General features: G+C 38.6%; 1 protein-coding gene across 1 annotated transcript in view; it reads left to right on the forward strand.

Moving 5' to 3' along the window:
• Window positions 1-17,333, forward strand: part of RASEF (RAS and EF-hand domain containing) — a 103,132-nt gene that overhangs the window by 51,507 nt on the left and 34,292 nt on the right. Inside the window, exons 4-7 of the mRNA XM_040355631.1 lie at window positions 11,287-11,382; window positions 12,584-12,661; window positions 14,999-15,114; window positions 15,216-15,284. Coding sequence (XP_040211565.1) covers window positions 11,287-11,382; window positions 12,584-12,661; window positions 14,999-15,114; window positions 15,216-15,284 — 359 coding nt within the window. The remainder of the gene's footprint in view (window positions 1-11,286; window positions 11,383-12,583; window positions 12,662-14,998; window positions 15,115-15,215; window positions 15,285-17,333) is intronic.

A 17,333-nucleotide genomic window follows, 5' to 3' on the forward strand; every position in this document is an offset into this window, starting at 1 on the left:
TTTTTTTTTCAGATGTTTTTCAAGCATATATTTTTTGATGTGTGTATTAAGCTTCAGATGTGTTTTCCCTGGGCTTGGCAAGGGAAGCATACCAGTTCTTTAGGAGGAGAGGGGTTCTTCCTGTGTAAAAATGCATGCAAAAACATGCATATTGCATATTTACAGGCTCTCCCATAAAATTTGGGCCCAAAACACCAGTAAACGCTAAAAAAAGCTCATGCACTTTTTGGAGGGTAGGGCATTGAACATTGGGTGACTAAGTGCACAGGTGTGAACAGGAACAATTAGAGAGACTGGAATTCTGCACACTGAGCAAAGTATGACATAAGTGAAACAAGGAGAAAAATTCTCTAGTGTGAATGGGTGCTCAATATTAACCCCGCCCCCCTTCATTAGCTATGTAGACCCCCCATCTACAACTCTACAATAGCGAAGTGCCCATGCCCAACCCTGATGATATTTACACATTTAACATGCTCTAGGTATTTTTCCAAAAGCTGTACCATTGCGTAAATATCAATAGTGAATTGAAACTGGTGGGGTGGGGTGCAGATTTTTTTTCTTTTGTATGGCAAAATTTGCATAATTTGCCCAAGGGGTTTTGGTTTTGCCTTCCTCTGAGCCAAATTCTGTATTTTTTTCAACTGTCAATGTTGATGGGGACAATAAGCCCTTTATCCATAATCGAATGCCTTGTACACACGACCGGTTTTCCCGACGGGAAAACTGCCATGTGTATGCTGCCATGTGTATGGCCGTGTGTATGCTCCATAGCAGTTTTCCCGACGAGAAAACTGTCCGCAAAAAAATTAGAACCAGCTCTCTTTTTTCCCATCGTGATTCCCGGCGGTCTTTTTCCCATCGAGAAAACCACTCGCGTGTATGCTTTTCCGAGGGGAAAAGAACCGTGCATGCTCAGAATAAAATATGAGACGGGAGTGCTCGTTCTGGTGAAACTAGCGTTCGTAATGGAGATAGCAAATTTCCTAAAATCAGATATTCTTATGCCTTGTACACACGATGGGAATTTCTGATGGAAAAAGACAGACAGAATTTTTTCATCGGATATTCTGACCATGTGTCTGCCTCATCGGATTTTTTCCATTGGAAATTCCGACGAGTTAGGCCTCGTACACACGACACGACATGAATCTCGTCGTAAAAGAAACGTTGTTTTCCTCGACAAGGTTCTTGTCAAGCTTGACGAGAATCTTGTCAAGCTTTCCTTGCATACACACTGTCAAGACAAAATCTTGTCGTTCTCAAACGCGGTGACGTACAACACGTACGACGGCACTAAAAAAGGGGAAGCTCGAATCCACTGGTGCCACCCTTGGGGCTGCTTTTGCTAATCTCATGTTACTGCATGTTAAGTTAAAGTTTGGTGAGAGACGATTTGCGCTTTTCAGTCTGTTACAGCGTGACGAATGGGCTATCTCCATTACGAGCGCTACTTTTACTGAAGGTGCGCTCCCGTCTCATACTTTATTCTGACCATGCGCGCGTTTTTTTTTCTCGTCGAGATCCACAACAGTTTTCTCGACGAAAAACATACACACGACCGTTTTTCTCGTCAAAAAAGCTCTGCCAGCATTTTTCTTGATGGATTTTGCCAAGGAAAACGGTCATGTGTACGAGGCTTAAGAAAGAGAACATGTTGTTCGTCTGTATGGAATTCCGACAGAGAAAAAAACATGCATGTTTGGAAACAATTTGACCTGGCACTGGCACTTGGTGATGTTGATGTTGATCTCCTCTAACCTGCCGCGATCCCCATACATACCAGTAATCAAAACCTAGCATTGTAAAAGCACTGGTGAACGGAGTGAACCACAACTGCGGTTAGCAAGGATTTCAATGCGATTCTCTATGCGACAACTCAGTATTGGGCCCCAGGCGTCACTCCTCGCAACAGGAGTTTGGGGATCTATACATCATCTCTGTGTCACATAAAGGCGTTGAGATACTAAGGATGGACGCATTACATCATGCGACCAGAGCTTAGCATTTAAAAATATTGTTCAAGTCAATATTCTAATACACCTCTATATGCAAGTGATTATCAGTAAGGGACCCCAGGCGTCACTCCTCGTAACAGGAGTTTGGGGGTTCTCTACATCATAACACTTTGAGCATACAGGGATGTATTGGGCCACTAAGGGAGATGCTATGAAATAGCATCAACCCCTAGCATAGAAAATTTAGAGCGAACATGTTCAAACAATTAGGACAAGGCCTATAAAGGATTTGTACTTGTGTCAAGCTCGTAGTAAATAGAATTTGTAGTAACAATTATTAATTGTGTATAGCTCAGGTACTTTGAGAGTACACGTAGTAATACAGGAGTTGTAGTGGCAACTAATAATTACGTATGAGATAGCTCAGGTACTTTGAGAGTACATGTAGTAATACAGTAGTTGGGGTGAAACTAGCGTTCGTAATGGATATAGCACATTCGTCACGCTGTAACAGACTAAAAAGCATGAAGACTGAAAAGCGCGAATCGTCTCTCACCAAACTTTTACTAACATGAGGCTCAGCAAAAGCAGCCCAAAGGGTGGCACAATTTGAATGGAACTTCCCCTTTATAGTCCTGTCGTACATGTTGTACGTCACCGCGCTTTAGTCGGATGGGATTTGGCATGATCGTCTGTATGTAAGGCAGGCGGGAGAGGAATCACGTCAGGGAAAACTTAATTTTTTTTTCCTGACCGAAAAACCGGTCGTGTGTACGAGGCATTAGGCTAACAAAGATTTACCAAAACCACTTGATAATTATGAGCAACAAGTAAATTGACAAATAACAGGCTGCTTCCTAAACCTAACAGAGGTTGAGAAATGTCATTAAAGCAGAACTGTAGGTAAAACTTTTTATTTTTTATTTTGGATAAAGTAAGGGAGGGTTATTACCCCTGTAAGGATTGTGTTTGCCCTCTTTGTCAATGGGGAAATGTACCTTCACTTCCTGTTCCATAGCCAAAACAGGAAGTGAGAGGAAATCCATGCAAATTAAGTGAATCTCATGGGGACCCCCAGGTCACCAGAACTAGTCTTACTTTCTGGGGACAACCCAAGATTTGGGATTTTCTTTTACTTTTAATAATAATAGTAAACAGGACACATATAGAAGGTGAATCTCCATAATAGGGACACAGTCAGCAATAAAAACCTGACAGGTGTTCTAATCCTTTATCCAAAACTAAAAACAGTTTTGCCTTTATTTATACTTTAATATAGTGTGGCAGATATTGAGATTGCTGTGACATCTGTGTAGAATCATTTTGTCTGTGTGCTCATTCTGAAAACTCCTGTCTCTCTGACCTCTTTCTGCTTTTATGTCTATTTATTGCTTGCACTTGAATTTGACTGATTCTTTTATTTCAGAGGAATTTGTTTTTTGCCAGTCCATAGACCTTTTTTTCTGCTTTTATAACCAATCATTTGTAAGACAGACTGGAGTAAAGACCAGCAATGCTTATTTTAGACACTAACCATTTTTTCAGAGTAAAAGACGACCTTTTGTACTTAAAAATATTGCCCAAAAGTCGGGGGTCATCTTATATGCTGGATGCAGAGTCAGTCAGACTGTGGGCGTCCATCGCTCAAAAGCCGCGCTGCCTCCTTGTCCTGTTCTGTGATAGACGGAACACTCAGTTTCCCAGCAGAGCCTCTGTTCAGTGTTCTGCCTATCACATAGGTCCTCTCATCCTCGGCCTCTGACAAATACAGTAAAGATAAAGTGGTATGTCAAGATGAGACTATAATAGACTTTGGCACCTCAAAAAATATGATGACTTGTATGTTCCGTTTTTGTCTTCTAATTGTAACTTCCCAAATATTCTATTCCATCCTTCACAACTCTTTTAACATTTTCGCTTTTATATGTTTGATTACACTTCAGTTCCTGAAGGTTTTACTCCCTTAATGACCAGGCCATTTTTTGCAATATGGCCCCCACTGACAATTGCGTGGTCCTGAGACCTTGTACCCAAATAAAATTGGTCTCCTTTTCTTCCCCACAAATAGAGATTTCTTGTAGTGGTATTTGATCACCTCTTCGGGTTTTATTTTTTGCACTATAAACAGGGCTTTTTTGAGGGGGAACGCAGTTCCGGCACCTCCAACACTGAATGTATTTTATGGCATGGTGTGCTGGAGGATCTATTGATACTGGCTGCTGGGAAATCTATTGTCGCTGGTGGGGATCTATTTTTTTGTGAGAGTCTATTGTTGGCTGGGGGGTCAATTATTGATGGGAGGGATCTACTGTTAAGGGGGTGGTCTATTGTTGCTTGCTGTTGGAGGGTCTTATTGATGCTGGCTGCTGGGAGATCTGTTGTTGCTGCTGGGGTGGCATTTTGTTTTTGGGGGATCCATTGTTGCTGGGAGGGGGTCTGTTGCTGTGTGGGCTATATCTATTGTTGCTGTGGTGGGGTCTGTTGTTGTGGGAGTCTATTGTTGCTGGGGTGGTATTTTGTTACAGGCGTCCATTGTTGCTGTGGTGGGGTCTATCAAATTTCATCCAAATTACTTACTTACTTAGTTCTGTATTCTCTTAAATGGGCAGTACTAGGAGGTGGGTAGGGAGTAGAGCCAAGAGACAGTGCTCAGAGGTGAGTAGGGGCAGAGACGAAGGTTGGCTCAGAAAGGGGGAGTTCCTGCACCTATTCTCTGAGACAGACAATTCTGAAAAAGAAAAAAACAGTATTGTTTACCTTTCTGTTATAAAATAGATCCAATAATAAAAAAAAAGAAATCAAATTTCCCTTATCAATTTAGGCCAATATGGATTCTGCTACAAGTTTTTGGTAAAAAAAAACAAAACGATTTTTTATGGCTTTTTTTAACTAGTGATGACAGGGATAATTGATTTTTAGCAAGACTGTGACAAATCGGACACCTAACTGACACTTTTTTGGGAACGAGTGACATTATTAGGCCTTATGCACACTGGATGTTTTTGGACTTTTTTTTACAGCTGCTGTTTTTGGCTTCAGATGTTTTTTTCTACAGTCGATAAACTCTCCAGCAAGTTATACTATGTGTCCATGCATAGGCTGTTTTTGTCTGGGACATTTTTTGGCTGTAAAAAAAACCCAAAACTGATGGGTTCTGACAGGAGTTTTTCATTCCATTAAAAACAAAAAAATGCTAACGCTAAATGCTGAAAAATGCTAAATGTTTAAAAACTCACTGCCAAGCCGTTTGTATAACGTTATAATAAAGTCCAGGGTGCATAAGGCCCATTTTTTTTTTTTTTTTAATGAACATGAGACTTTGTGATGGCATTAGAGCCCAATTGTCATAGTGTGTTTTCCTTTTATACTTTTGCTTTTATATTTGTTTTAAGATACCAGCCTCGGTATGTTTTTGGAAAAATACCTTCAGTCATCTATTAGAGTATAGAGTAAAATGAATTATTATTAGCTGTTATGGTAATAATACTTTGAAAAAGCCTTATACCTTTATAAAGGTCTTGATGTGAGTAACTTTATATTGCATTAGGCCCTTTATTTGAACATCCATCTGAAAAACACAGTAAAAAACTATTTTTTGCTGAATAAGAATATCATTTAGTATCCATTTAATTGAGGGGAGCTTTAGTGTTAAGAATACATTTTAGGAGTTAGGTTTATTTTCGGGGCTCAGGGTGAGGGTAGGGTTATGTTTAAGTTTAATGTGAAAGTGGAGTTCTAGTTTTAGTTTTAATTTAAGATACATTTGTAAAAAAAAAAATCTTTATTTTACATTTTGCCCACTATGAAAATAACGTACTGACTTCCTGCTATTATATAAAGAAGTTTTTATTAGAATATATTTACTGTGTACCTTGAGCGCCATCTACTGTAATAGTTTGGAAGTAACAAAGACATCCAGCACTTGGCAGGTTAAATGTATAATACATGTGAACAAACTTAAACATAATGTAGGCATAAAAAAGGGAAATTGTGCATTAAGTGGTAAAAATGTTGTGTGACTATATATTTTTTTTACCTGGGTACAAAATGTAGAAGTGATCCATATGTAAAAGGATACTGATAAATGGCATCACTTCTAGCACATTTAACTAAGAATTTGCAACAAAATAGGACTCCCACCTAAGTGCATGGTCACAAGTGGGAACAATATCAAGCAGTAAGTCTTGTAATTGCTTTTACTTTATAAAGTAAAGGGTCAGTCCGCCAAAGAGCAAGGTTTTCATAAGATATGTTCTTGTCCACCCTTGTATATTTTAACAACATTTGTTGTTTTCTTCATAAAATACATAAAATACAACTCCAATTCCCAACAATTCCCAATTTTATATTGGCAACCATAGAGAGTGACCTTCTGTCTTGTTATCAATAGTCTGTTCAAAAGCCTGCACCTCTGATGGTATGGGGTGCATTACTGAGTATAGAATGGGCAGTTTGCACATCTGGAAAGGCACCATCAGTGCTGAAACATATATATCCAGGTTTTAGAGCAACATATGCTCACATTCAGATGAAGGCCTTGCATATTTCAGTAGGACAATGCTAAACTGTATGCTACATCTATGTCAACAGCATGACTTCATTGTAGATCAGTGCTTAACGGGCCTGCCTGCAGTCCAGACCTTTCACCAATTGAAAAGATTTGACACATTTTAAAATGAAAAATATGATAAAGAAGACCCAGGACTGTTAAGCAATCCTATATCAGACAAGAATGGGAAAACATCCCTTTCCCAATGGCCACAGCAGGTGTGCAAAACCAAAAGCGCAAGCATAGATTTCTCCATGAGAGTCTGGCCTCATTCACACGACTTTTGACCCTTCCCTACTCTATCCAGACCATTCACTGTACTGATAGACTGACGGCCTGCTACAACCGATAAATAGATGCTATATGATTATTTAAAATGGTCACTTCCAGAGTGATTATTTTTTATTTTATTTTGTAACTTTAATCTGTTTACTGACAAATTTGCTAAAATCATATATTCTTTTATTGATGAACTACTGCAGGTAAAGGTTTCCTGACACATCTTATGCTTATTGAAAAAGAAAAATACAGAAAGTAAAATTCTATTTAACTTTTCTCCGTGTTCTAGCCTAATATAGAGATTGCATGTTCTAAATAATACTACTAATAATATAGATGATTCAGTAGTTTAGGAGAGAGACAGATCTATCCCCAGAAAAATCTTTGACCTTGACCTGGTACTTGTTGATCTGCAGTGACCCCTACATATACCAGTAATCAAAACCTAGCATACAAAGTTTTTTGTCACCAAAATTATTTGCATCTCTCCTCAGTAGACCATGGGGTTGCTTTGCTAAAACTGGAGATTGCAAAGTCTGGTGCAGGGCTATGCATGGTACCCAATCGGCTTCTAACTTCAGCTTTTTCAAAAAGGCTTTGACAAAAAAAAACATGGACATGGATTGGTTTCTATGCATAGCTGCACCAGATTTTGCACTCTCCAGTTTTAGTAAAACAACCTTAGTGTGTCATGTATAAGTTTTTGACGCCTGATGATGTGCTAGAGCGTGAAATGCGTTGGGTGGAGTTAGAGTGCTGACATCACGCTGCTGCATGGGCTGTATGCGGCAGCCATACTTGTAAGTCCTGGTGACTGTTACATTTTTTACAATAAATACTACACTATAAAAGCTTCACTTGGCTCCATTTGGTGAGCATGTGTTTCACACAGCTTGCTTACCTGCTAGCTCTGGGAGTGATAACCTGGTCAGTGCAATTTTTAGAGAGACATCTTTTTAAAGGACCGCTACCAAGGGAGAGATGCCATAGTTTAGATGACCCCCGTACAGCTTATAAGCTGTCTATAACTTGCGCACCGTGTTCTGGGGAGTGCGGTGTGCTCGTGGTGGTTAGCACAGTGGAGCCTTTGGAGAACATTTGGACAACTGAATGCCATTAAAGGCAAAACAGTAATATTTCAATATTTTACTTTTATGAACTACTGCAAACACTGTAATGTCAAGCTTTTTATTTATCACACATAATTTTATTACATATTCACTGTATGATATATGCTTATTTATTTTTTAAGGTGTTTGAGAGCTGTACTTTTATACATTTATTCACAGTGAGGGTTTTGGCATGTTTAACTTTAGTGCTAGCTGCTATTGTCCTGCACTGAGCACCACCTTTTATATATTTGTTTGCATGTATAAGTTGCAAATTATTAGTGACGGGAGACTTCTTGTGGTGGTATACAATTGTCGGTATCTATGGCAAGCACTGCAGTAAGGAGATCAGCAGCACTGTCATTGAATGCTGCTTCCAGACCTCTACTGATGTATGGAAGGACTGCTACCATATTCTAGTGCTACAGCTGGGAGCTTCTCCCACCTACCACCACATCTGCAATCCTCCTCCCTATCTCACGCTTACCACCAGCTCACCCTTCTTCTCCTTCCCCCACATTTGCACATCAACCCCTTCTTTCACCACTGCATCTGATATCTATTCTTCCCCCCCATGCTCCCACCACATGTTCCACATGCCCCCATTTCACTGATGGCCACCTATGTTTGCTGACATTACCATTGTACTCATTGTACTCATTGCTTGTGACATGCCCTTCTGTATTTACTACAAATTAATTTCACTACTGCTGCACGTTTATGAACTGAAGAGTGGGGAATGTGTATTTCTGCAGTTCCGTTTATGAAGGGCACTGCAGAAATAGGGCACAGGTGGCCATTATGCCTATCAATGACTGTGATATGAGTCGTTATCGGACTTTATCAGTGAAGATTTGTGAATGAAGGAATCAGTAGCAGCAGATGATTCATGATGAGGGTTGTAGTTGATTGTGGATCTGTTTTTTTCACCCCCCTTCTCTGCTATACTTCTCATCTCCATGCTGTTTTTTTTTATGTTTTTATATATCTTTTTTATGTTTTATGTTCTTACGCTTTCACCTCCTGTATCTTCACATTACCCCTCTCATCTCCATCCTCCTATACATTCATGCCTTTACCTCCTCCCTCTGTGTGTATGACAGATGTGCTGTATCTAGTGCACCATTATCAAGCTTTGTGTAGTAACTACCTCAACACCAGCATGTTCCTTAATTTCCAAAATTCATGGTAAAAAATGACATCATCTTGGAGGGTTATTACTGGGGTTGTCTTACTGTCAGGGATTTTTATTTGATATGTTTAATAACAGAAAGTAAGAGTTTTTATTTTCTTTTTTTCTGTATGTAATAAAAAATAAAAACCCAGAGGTAAAAAATATCAAAATAAAGCTTTCTCTTAAAAGAAAAAAACAAAACAAGAAAACAATAATATAAAAGTAATTTGGGTACAGTGTTTTATGACAGAGTAATTGTCAGTCAAGCTACAACTACACCGAAAACTAAAAATGGCCTGGTAATGCAGGGGTATTGCAGACTGGTTCTCAAGTGGTTAAAGAATAAATTGCATAACAAGGTTATATGGCTCTGAAAACATTAAATGGACCAGGGTAGGCAGCTAGAGACTAGTCTTAGTATGCATGAGAGACAATGACAGAGGAGAAACAACCAAGTTCATGAGCTAAGTAAAGAACCAGATTGGGTTTATACCTCTAGATTACAGAAGAAATCTAAGAAATAAGAAAACTATAAATAGGAATTACAATTGTTTTATAAAATGACTTTTTTTTTAGCCTTTTGGGAAATTGGAAAGCTATTTTTTAGACTGACGAAGAAACTCTTCTGCGGTTTACATTATCATACATAATCTAACGCACCCTCAAATGTCATCAAACGTTGCCCAATAGACCCCTTTGTGCTGCAATAAAATCAGGAATACCTGGGGGTCATAGGGCATAGATGGAGAGGGTGGGTAGACTTCAGACCACAGTTGGGAGAAAGACCGGAAAAGGTATCTATGTTTAAAGAGTAGGGTCTGTTTCATACCTCTTTTTTCTTTCTATGTAATGCAAGCCGGTAATATATATATATATATATATATATATATATATATATATATATATATATATATATATATATATATTGGGGGGTACATGGAATCCCCCTGCACTTTTAGTGTTTTTTCTTTTTCTCTTATTTTAGAGATACTACTTATGTTTTTGATTGTTTTTGTATTGTTATGTTTTTTTTCTAAGTTCATTAAAAAGAGTTTAAACACAGAATCAGGAATACCATGGGCTCATGCATGCCACAGCTCAAGGGAGCTTAAAGCAGCGGCTCCTACAGGCCTTTGAGCTATTTTTTTTCTGCCTGGACACTCCTCTCCATGTTAGCCAATGTGTCCATACAAAAGAGAGAAAACAAAGCAACAGGCACCTCTTAGTATCCGGACAGTCACAGAGAGGGCTGGAGTGCAGAGTTCAGTAAAGTGACTGTACTGCCATAAAGCGACGCATTTCTGAACAGGCTCATTAGCGGAATACACGAGATGTGCGCTCCTTTCTCAAGCTTGAAAAAGCTCAACAAAAATGGGTGCAAGAGCACAAACAAGCACAAGCTTCTTCAAGCTGAAATGAAAGCTCAAATTCATGTTTTTAAAGAGTCCTTATGACCCCTGATATTTTCCATAAAAAAAAAACCATTTTAACCATTTGTTTTTATTATATTCATACTCTGCCTGTGCCTTTTACTTACATGGCACTTACATGATTAAGCAACACTAAAACCCTGTATTAAAAAAAAAAAGGTTAATTTCATATATGTATATATAGGTATTGCTCTCAGTCTCTTCCAAATTCCTTTTTTTTTCTGCTGTGACCTGACTTTTTGTTAGAGGGTGGCTAAGTTCATTTTCATTTGGTCCCAATCTATGTAAGAAAGCAGCCACCCTCTCTTGCTTACTCCTGATATGGACTATGGACAGTGGGATTTGTGGTGTGCATAGAGTAGTGCACATGACTGCAACTAGTGAGCACTGCCCGATCCAAACAAATTAAAGTGAGCGCGAACGGGAGACAATCAGAAACTTGTAGATGATGGTATAAGGAGCCACAAAAAACATGGAAATTATCTAATAAAAAATAGATTTCAGTGCCATTAAATAGTGAATGTGTATGGATTATTTTGGGAGACTAAGGACATTTTTAGTGTCCCTTTAAGATAAGAACTAGTCTTTACTGATTCATTTTCCATCCTTTCTCCAGGAGAAAGTCACCAATGGTTAAAAATACATACACACCAGTCTTTGAACTGCAGTAATCATTTCCTTTTCATCAGAAGCCTGGTGTTTCTTTCATCCATATATGTTTTCTCAGTGTTGACATTGAGCAGAACATGACAATGACAATATTTCGTGGATGTGTTTATTATTCCAGGAGAAGAGAAAAGCAGAGGAAGCCCTCAACGACTTGAAGCGACAACATGAATCAGAAGTTGCCGAGCTCCAGGTGACAATCAAGAAACTGAAAAAGGTAATCAAAAATCTTTTACTGCCATAAACCTTCTTTTTAAAGCGTCTCAGATCAGATTACATAAAATTGATAATTTGTTATCAGTCTTTCTAGCAAAGACTAATTCGAAATTCATAAGTGTATACAATTTTATAAAATTCATGAAAATTTATAACTGATCTATTGGCATTTTTCCTATGACATAACGGTTCTGCTTATGTGTGAACCTGCTATAAGAAATTTACCAAGTTATGTGCCAGTACATATTGCTAAATTTAACCCCTTTATGCCGACCGTGCGCAAATATGCGGCCCCACTAGACTGGCATTTTTTCTATGGGCCCGCATTTTTGTGTATCTCCCTTTGTGCTGTCTCAACGGGAGCCCCGGACCCCGTACTAATGATCAGGTCCCGAAACTCCTGATTCCAGGTCACCTGTTCACTGTAATAGACTCTGATTGGCTGTCACAGTGATGAGTCATTGTAAAAACCCACCCGTGTTTTCTTTCTCTGTGAATGGAGGAGAGAGATACTTTGTATCTCTCTCCTTGGATTGAAAAAAAGTGTGTGAAATAAATAATATTAATACAAAAAATACCTAGATCAAGGTTTGGTCTAGGTTAGTGCCAGGGTTAGTGTTTGAGTCAGGGTCAGTATTTTTTTTGGACAGGATTTTTTTTTTAATTAGTATCCATGTCAGTGTGTTTTAGGTAAGATAAAAAAAGCAAAGTGTGCTGGACTACAGGTACAAACAACAAACATACACATATTTGGTTTTGCTGCGATCATCAATGGCAGGAGAGTTTAATTTGAATTGTTCTTTGGTGAAAATTTATGGTAGTAGCAAGAAGTACACTGCTAAATTAAAAAAATATATATATTTTTTTACTATTTTGGGCCAGTTTTCCTTTGACAATAAAAAAAAAAATCAGGAGATATCCATTACCATTTACCACCAAATGAAATCCAATTTGTTATGAAAAATATTGGTAATATTCCACCTGGTATAATCCACCTGGATACACAAAGTAGTTGTGATGATATGTTCGGGTTTACTTCCACATGTCAAAGTTGCAAAATTGTGCTTAGGCATTAAGATTTGTTTTACCTTTAGGCGTGAAGGGGTTAATGTTATTATTTTTTAATAACAGGAATGCAATATTTTTTATTACATTTAATAAGTGATTAATAACTTTTTCTTTTTTTCATTCTATTTTCCTAGCTGGAAGAACAATCCAAGAGCATAAACTTAAAAGAAGATGTGGCTGCTTTAAAAAAGCGATTGCATGAGTTGACCCTGGTATGAGACCTTGAATGATTCATATATTTTTTTTTTCAGATACTTTACATAGGGCACATCTATTCCACAATTGTACAACTATTCCACAACTTGTAATGCCCCTACCATACTTATGCTGACAATCTATCACACCCCTGTGATGGAATGCAGAGGACTAAATTGTCCTTTGGTTTCTTATAACCCCTTGTGTTTTTTGGTAGGATCTCATCACCTGTGTTTTTGATTCTGCACCAAAATGTGTACAGAAGACAATGGGGTCGACTTACTAAAATTGGATGGAGAGTGCAAAATCTGATGCAGCTGTGCATGGTAGCCAATCAGCTTCTAACTTCAGCTTCATTTCAATTAGGCTTTGACAAAAAAAAAAAAAACTAGAAACTGATTGGTTTGTGTGCAGAGCTGTACCAGATTTTGCACTCTCCAGTTTTAGTAAATCAACCAAAATGTTTTCTTCAAAATCCCACACAGGCACACATAATAAGGTCAAAGTTGGTTATAATGTACATACCTCCCAACTTTTTGAGATAGGAAGGAGGGACACCTACTGGCAAATGTATGTAGGCGTAGGACACACCCCCTGCCACGTCATTATGCAGGTAGAGGACCTGGCCAGTTTTTGCGATTCGGCACTGCATCGGTTTAACTGACAATTGCGCAGTCGTTCGATGTGGCTCCCAAACAAAATTGGCGTGCTTTTTTCCCCACAAATAGAGCTTTCTTTTGGTGGTATTTCATCACCTCTGCGGTTTTTATTTTTTGCACTATAAACAAAAATAGAGTCACAATTTTGAAAAAAAATCAATATTTTTTACTTTTTGCTATAATAAATACCCCCAAAAAAGATCTAAAAAAACATTTTTGTTTCTCAGTTTAGGCCGATACGTATTCTTCTACCTATTTTTGGTAAAAAAAAAATGCAATAAGCGTTTATCGATTGGTTTGCTCAAAATTTATAGCGTTTACAAAATAGGGGATAGTTTTATTGCATTTTTATTAATAATTTTTTTTTTACTACTAATGGCGGCGATCAGCGTTTTTTCATGACCACGACATTATGGCGGACACATCGGACAATTTTGACACATTTTTGGGACCATTGTCATTTTCACAGCAAAAAGTACTATAAAAATGCATTGTTTACTGTGAAAATCACAATTGCCGTTTGGGAGTTAACCACTAGGGGGCACTGAAGGGGTTAAGTGTGACCCCATATGTGTTTCTAACTGTAGGGGGGCGGGGCTGGACTTGTGACATCATTGATCGTGTTTCCCTATATCAGAGAACATACGATCAATGACAGTGCCACTGTGAAGAACGGGGAAGGTGTGTTTACACACACCTCTCCCCGTTCTTCAGCTCCGGAGGACCGATCGCGGGAAACGGAGCTTCGGATCTGGGATGCGCGCGTGCGCCGGCGGTGGTGTGCGCGACCCCATGGCCAGGCTTAAAGGGCCACATACAGGTACGTGGATGTGCCCAGCCGTGCCATTCTGCCAACGTATATCGGCGTGAAGGGGGTCCTGAAGTGGTTAAGGGAAAACTATACAAAAAAAATATAAGTAAAACTGCTTTTCTTTGTCAACTATTATTCCTTTATACTGGCTCTTAAAATATACACATGCAGCAGTTTAGAAATTGGATGAATGGTTTAGTACTGGGAACTATTTTTTGAAAGCTAAATAGTGCATTTTTTTTATACAAATATATGGATAAGACCAAAATGAGGGACAAATGAGGAGGAAAGAGGGACAGTCCCTTGAAATCAGGGGCAGTTGGGAGCTATGAATGTATGCCAGAAAGCCTGGTCCCATATCATTAAGTAACTGGCAAATTTGAAATTATTCAGTTAGATGATATGGTTATCTTACATCTAACTTCCAGTGGATCTTTGGCCAGCAAGGAGACCTTTAGGCTCTCATCTGATGTGATATGCTGTGGTGTTACTTGTCAGCAGAGAATACTCCCAAGAGATGAACTGAGCAGTCCTCACTGCTGTATGTGTCATTGGTGTACTACGTTTTGGTTGTCAATAATGTCAGAAGCCATAAATGTGAGCAATTTAAGTGTCATAGCTTCCCCATACCTGAACAGATGTTGTCTGAATGTGAGCAGGTGTAGAATTGTTATCTTTCTAGTAAGTTTGTAAAATATTCTGGTGAAACTGTACACTGAAGAATCCCATGCTGGTAAGGGTAGACTCCAAAGAGAGAAGGCCCTAACTTGATCCCCAGAATTACATTCCAAACTGTTGATTTCTGATTGGTTGGCTTTTAACACATTAGTATGTAAAGCTCATATTATCAGTGCAAATAAAATGTCATTGTATGATTCCAACAGGAAAATCAGAAACTTAAGAAGGAGCTTCTGGAAGCCCAGACCAGCATCTCTTTCCTTCAGAGTGAACTTGATGCTATGAAAAGTGATTATGCTGACCAGAGTTTAAATACTGAAAGGTATATCACAACTATGGTTACATCCTAAATCCATTTGATAATCCATTTATTAATTATCCATTTGATGGACCTTTTCCTTTGTGTTTTTTTCTTTCTTCTAGAGATATGGAAATAATCAGGGAATATACAGATGAACGAGAAAATTTGGCACAGCAGATTGAGATTCTTCAGTATGTATGTTTTTAATGTAAATGTTAACGAAATATTTAGGCTTTATCAATTTCATATTATCTTGTGCACATTAAAAGGACCAACGCAAAACAAGTTCTTCTCTTTTTGATTATCGATTGCACATTTGATTGGACTTGAAAGTTTCAGTCCCAATTCCTAGTCCCAGAGACTTTCCTTTATCCATTACTGTTATGGACTATGTTAAACTTTATATAGATAACGGTCTTACTTAGCCCTGCTTAAGGTGTTTGTAAATCCTAAAAAATTACTTCTCCCATTTTCTCAATTTTGTGTTGGTAAATACACTGTTGAAAGTAGTATGTTATATCTGAGGTAAAGGTTTTGCGCAAAAAATTGGTAGTAATAAACATAATGTTCATGTGCAAAAAATTCAATAATGTGAAGATGCCAGAAAGTTCACAACATAATCCACAATTGAAGGAATTCAGTGAGACAAGGAAGGTAAAGGCCGTCACCAATACCCGATATAACTGACCCTTGCCATCAGTGTATAGGGTATACATAATACCCGTTCGTGCCAGTACATCACATGTCCCTTACTCCTCCTGATATTTTGTCACAAATGTGCATCTTCAGGGGCGTGAAGATGCCCCCGAAAATGCATGTTTGTGACGAAATGTTGGAAGGAGTAAGGGACGTGTGACGTACTGGTGTGAACGGAGATACAGCCACCATCTTGTTGGTAGGAGGCGCTGGACGCTTTCCTTTTGCTTGTAACTTTTTTTGCAAATTTTACCTGGTGAGACATTGAAATCAAGATCCCTTTATTTGTATCGGTCTGCTCAATGAATAGGAGGAACCGCGAATACAGCTTTGATTCACATACTCATTGTGTATACCCTATACAGTGATGCTAAGGGTCAGTTATATCGGGTGTTGGTGACGGCTTCCTTCCTTGTCTCACTGAATTCCTTCAATTGTGGATTATGTTATGAACTTTCTGGCATCTTCATATTATTGAATTTTTTGCACATGAACTTTATGTTTATTACTACCAATTTTTAGCACTCCACCTTTACCCCATATTTTCTTTATTGTACCCAACAATATTGTGTCAGCAGCTATTTCTATTTTCATTACTTTATTAGTGCAACAAATGAATTTTTTTTCTTTTTTTTTAGTATGTTATATCTGTTTGAGAAGTACAAAAAACAAACATATGATCCTGCCAGAAATTAAGTAAGCTGATAAGTTCCTGTGCCCCTGCTGGCTAAAATCAGCATTGTTCCTAGCTTCCTCTTTATGAATTACAAAACACCTTATGCTATGGGTCTAAGAATAAAGGTTTTCTGTGGTCCTAACACATTTCCAATACACTTACAGTTGTAGGGTGACAATGCTGCTTCTCGATAGGTACAGTACAGTACAGTGAGTTGGTGTTGTCTCCCTAGAACCAGAAGTGTGGTAGGGCTCAGTCACATGGGTGCTGAGCCCTGTACAGTGTGCACCTATCCCTGCGTACCGGTCAAACTGAGCTGTGCGGATGAGTCCGCACAGCTCCACTTTTCCATTCACTTATATAGGCAGCTCACACGAAGCTCCTTGCTAGTCCAAAAAGATAAATACATGGCTCTTCAGACTTCATGTTGATCTTCGCCCATCAGAATGAGCCCCTTATTGACAGGATCACTAGACAAAAATAAAGGGGAAAAAGCCTGAGAAAATGAAATTTATGTCAATGCATATCAAGACTGGTATGTTGTAATACATTACATTTAGTGCCTGGGTTTTAATACACTTTAATCGTAGTTATTACTATAGAAAATCCATATAAAGGGTAAGTGACAACAATGGTGGTCAGAGAATAATTTAATTGTGGTACCACAGTACATACTGTATCATTTACTTGAGCCTTATTATCTGAAACAATGAATATAATTAATTCACTTATTAAAGCGGAGCTCCACCTTTTGGGGGGAGGGGGGACCTGTGTCAAAAACAGATACCCATCCCCACTTCCGGGAGACCTCACCGCAGCGAGGTCCCCAGGAAGTAACCCCCTCCTCCTTCCCCTTGTTTTGCGCATT

This window comes from Rana temporaria, chromosome 1 (assembly GCF_905171775.1).
Source record: "Rana temporaria chromosome 1, aRanTem1.1, whole genome shotgun sequence".
NCBI lineage: Eukaryota > Metazoa > Chordata > Amphibia > Anura > Ranidae > Rana > Rana temporaria.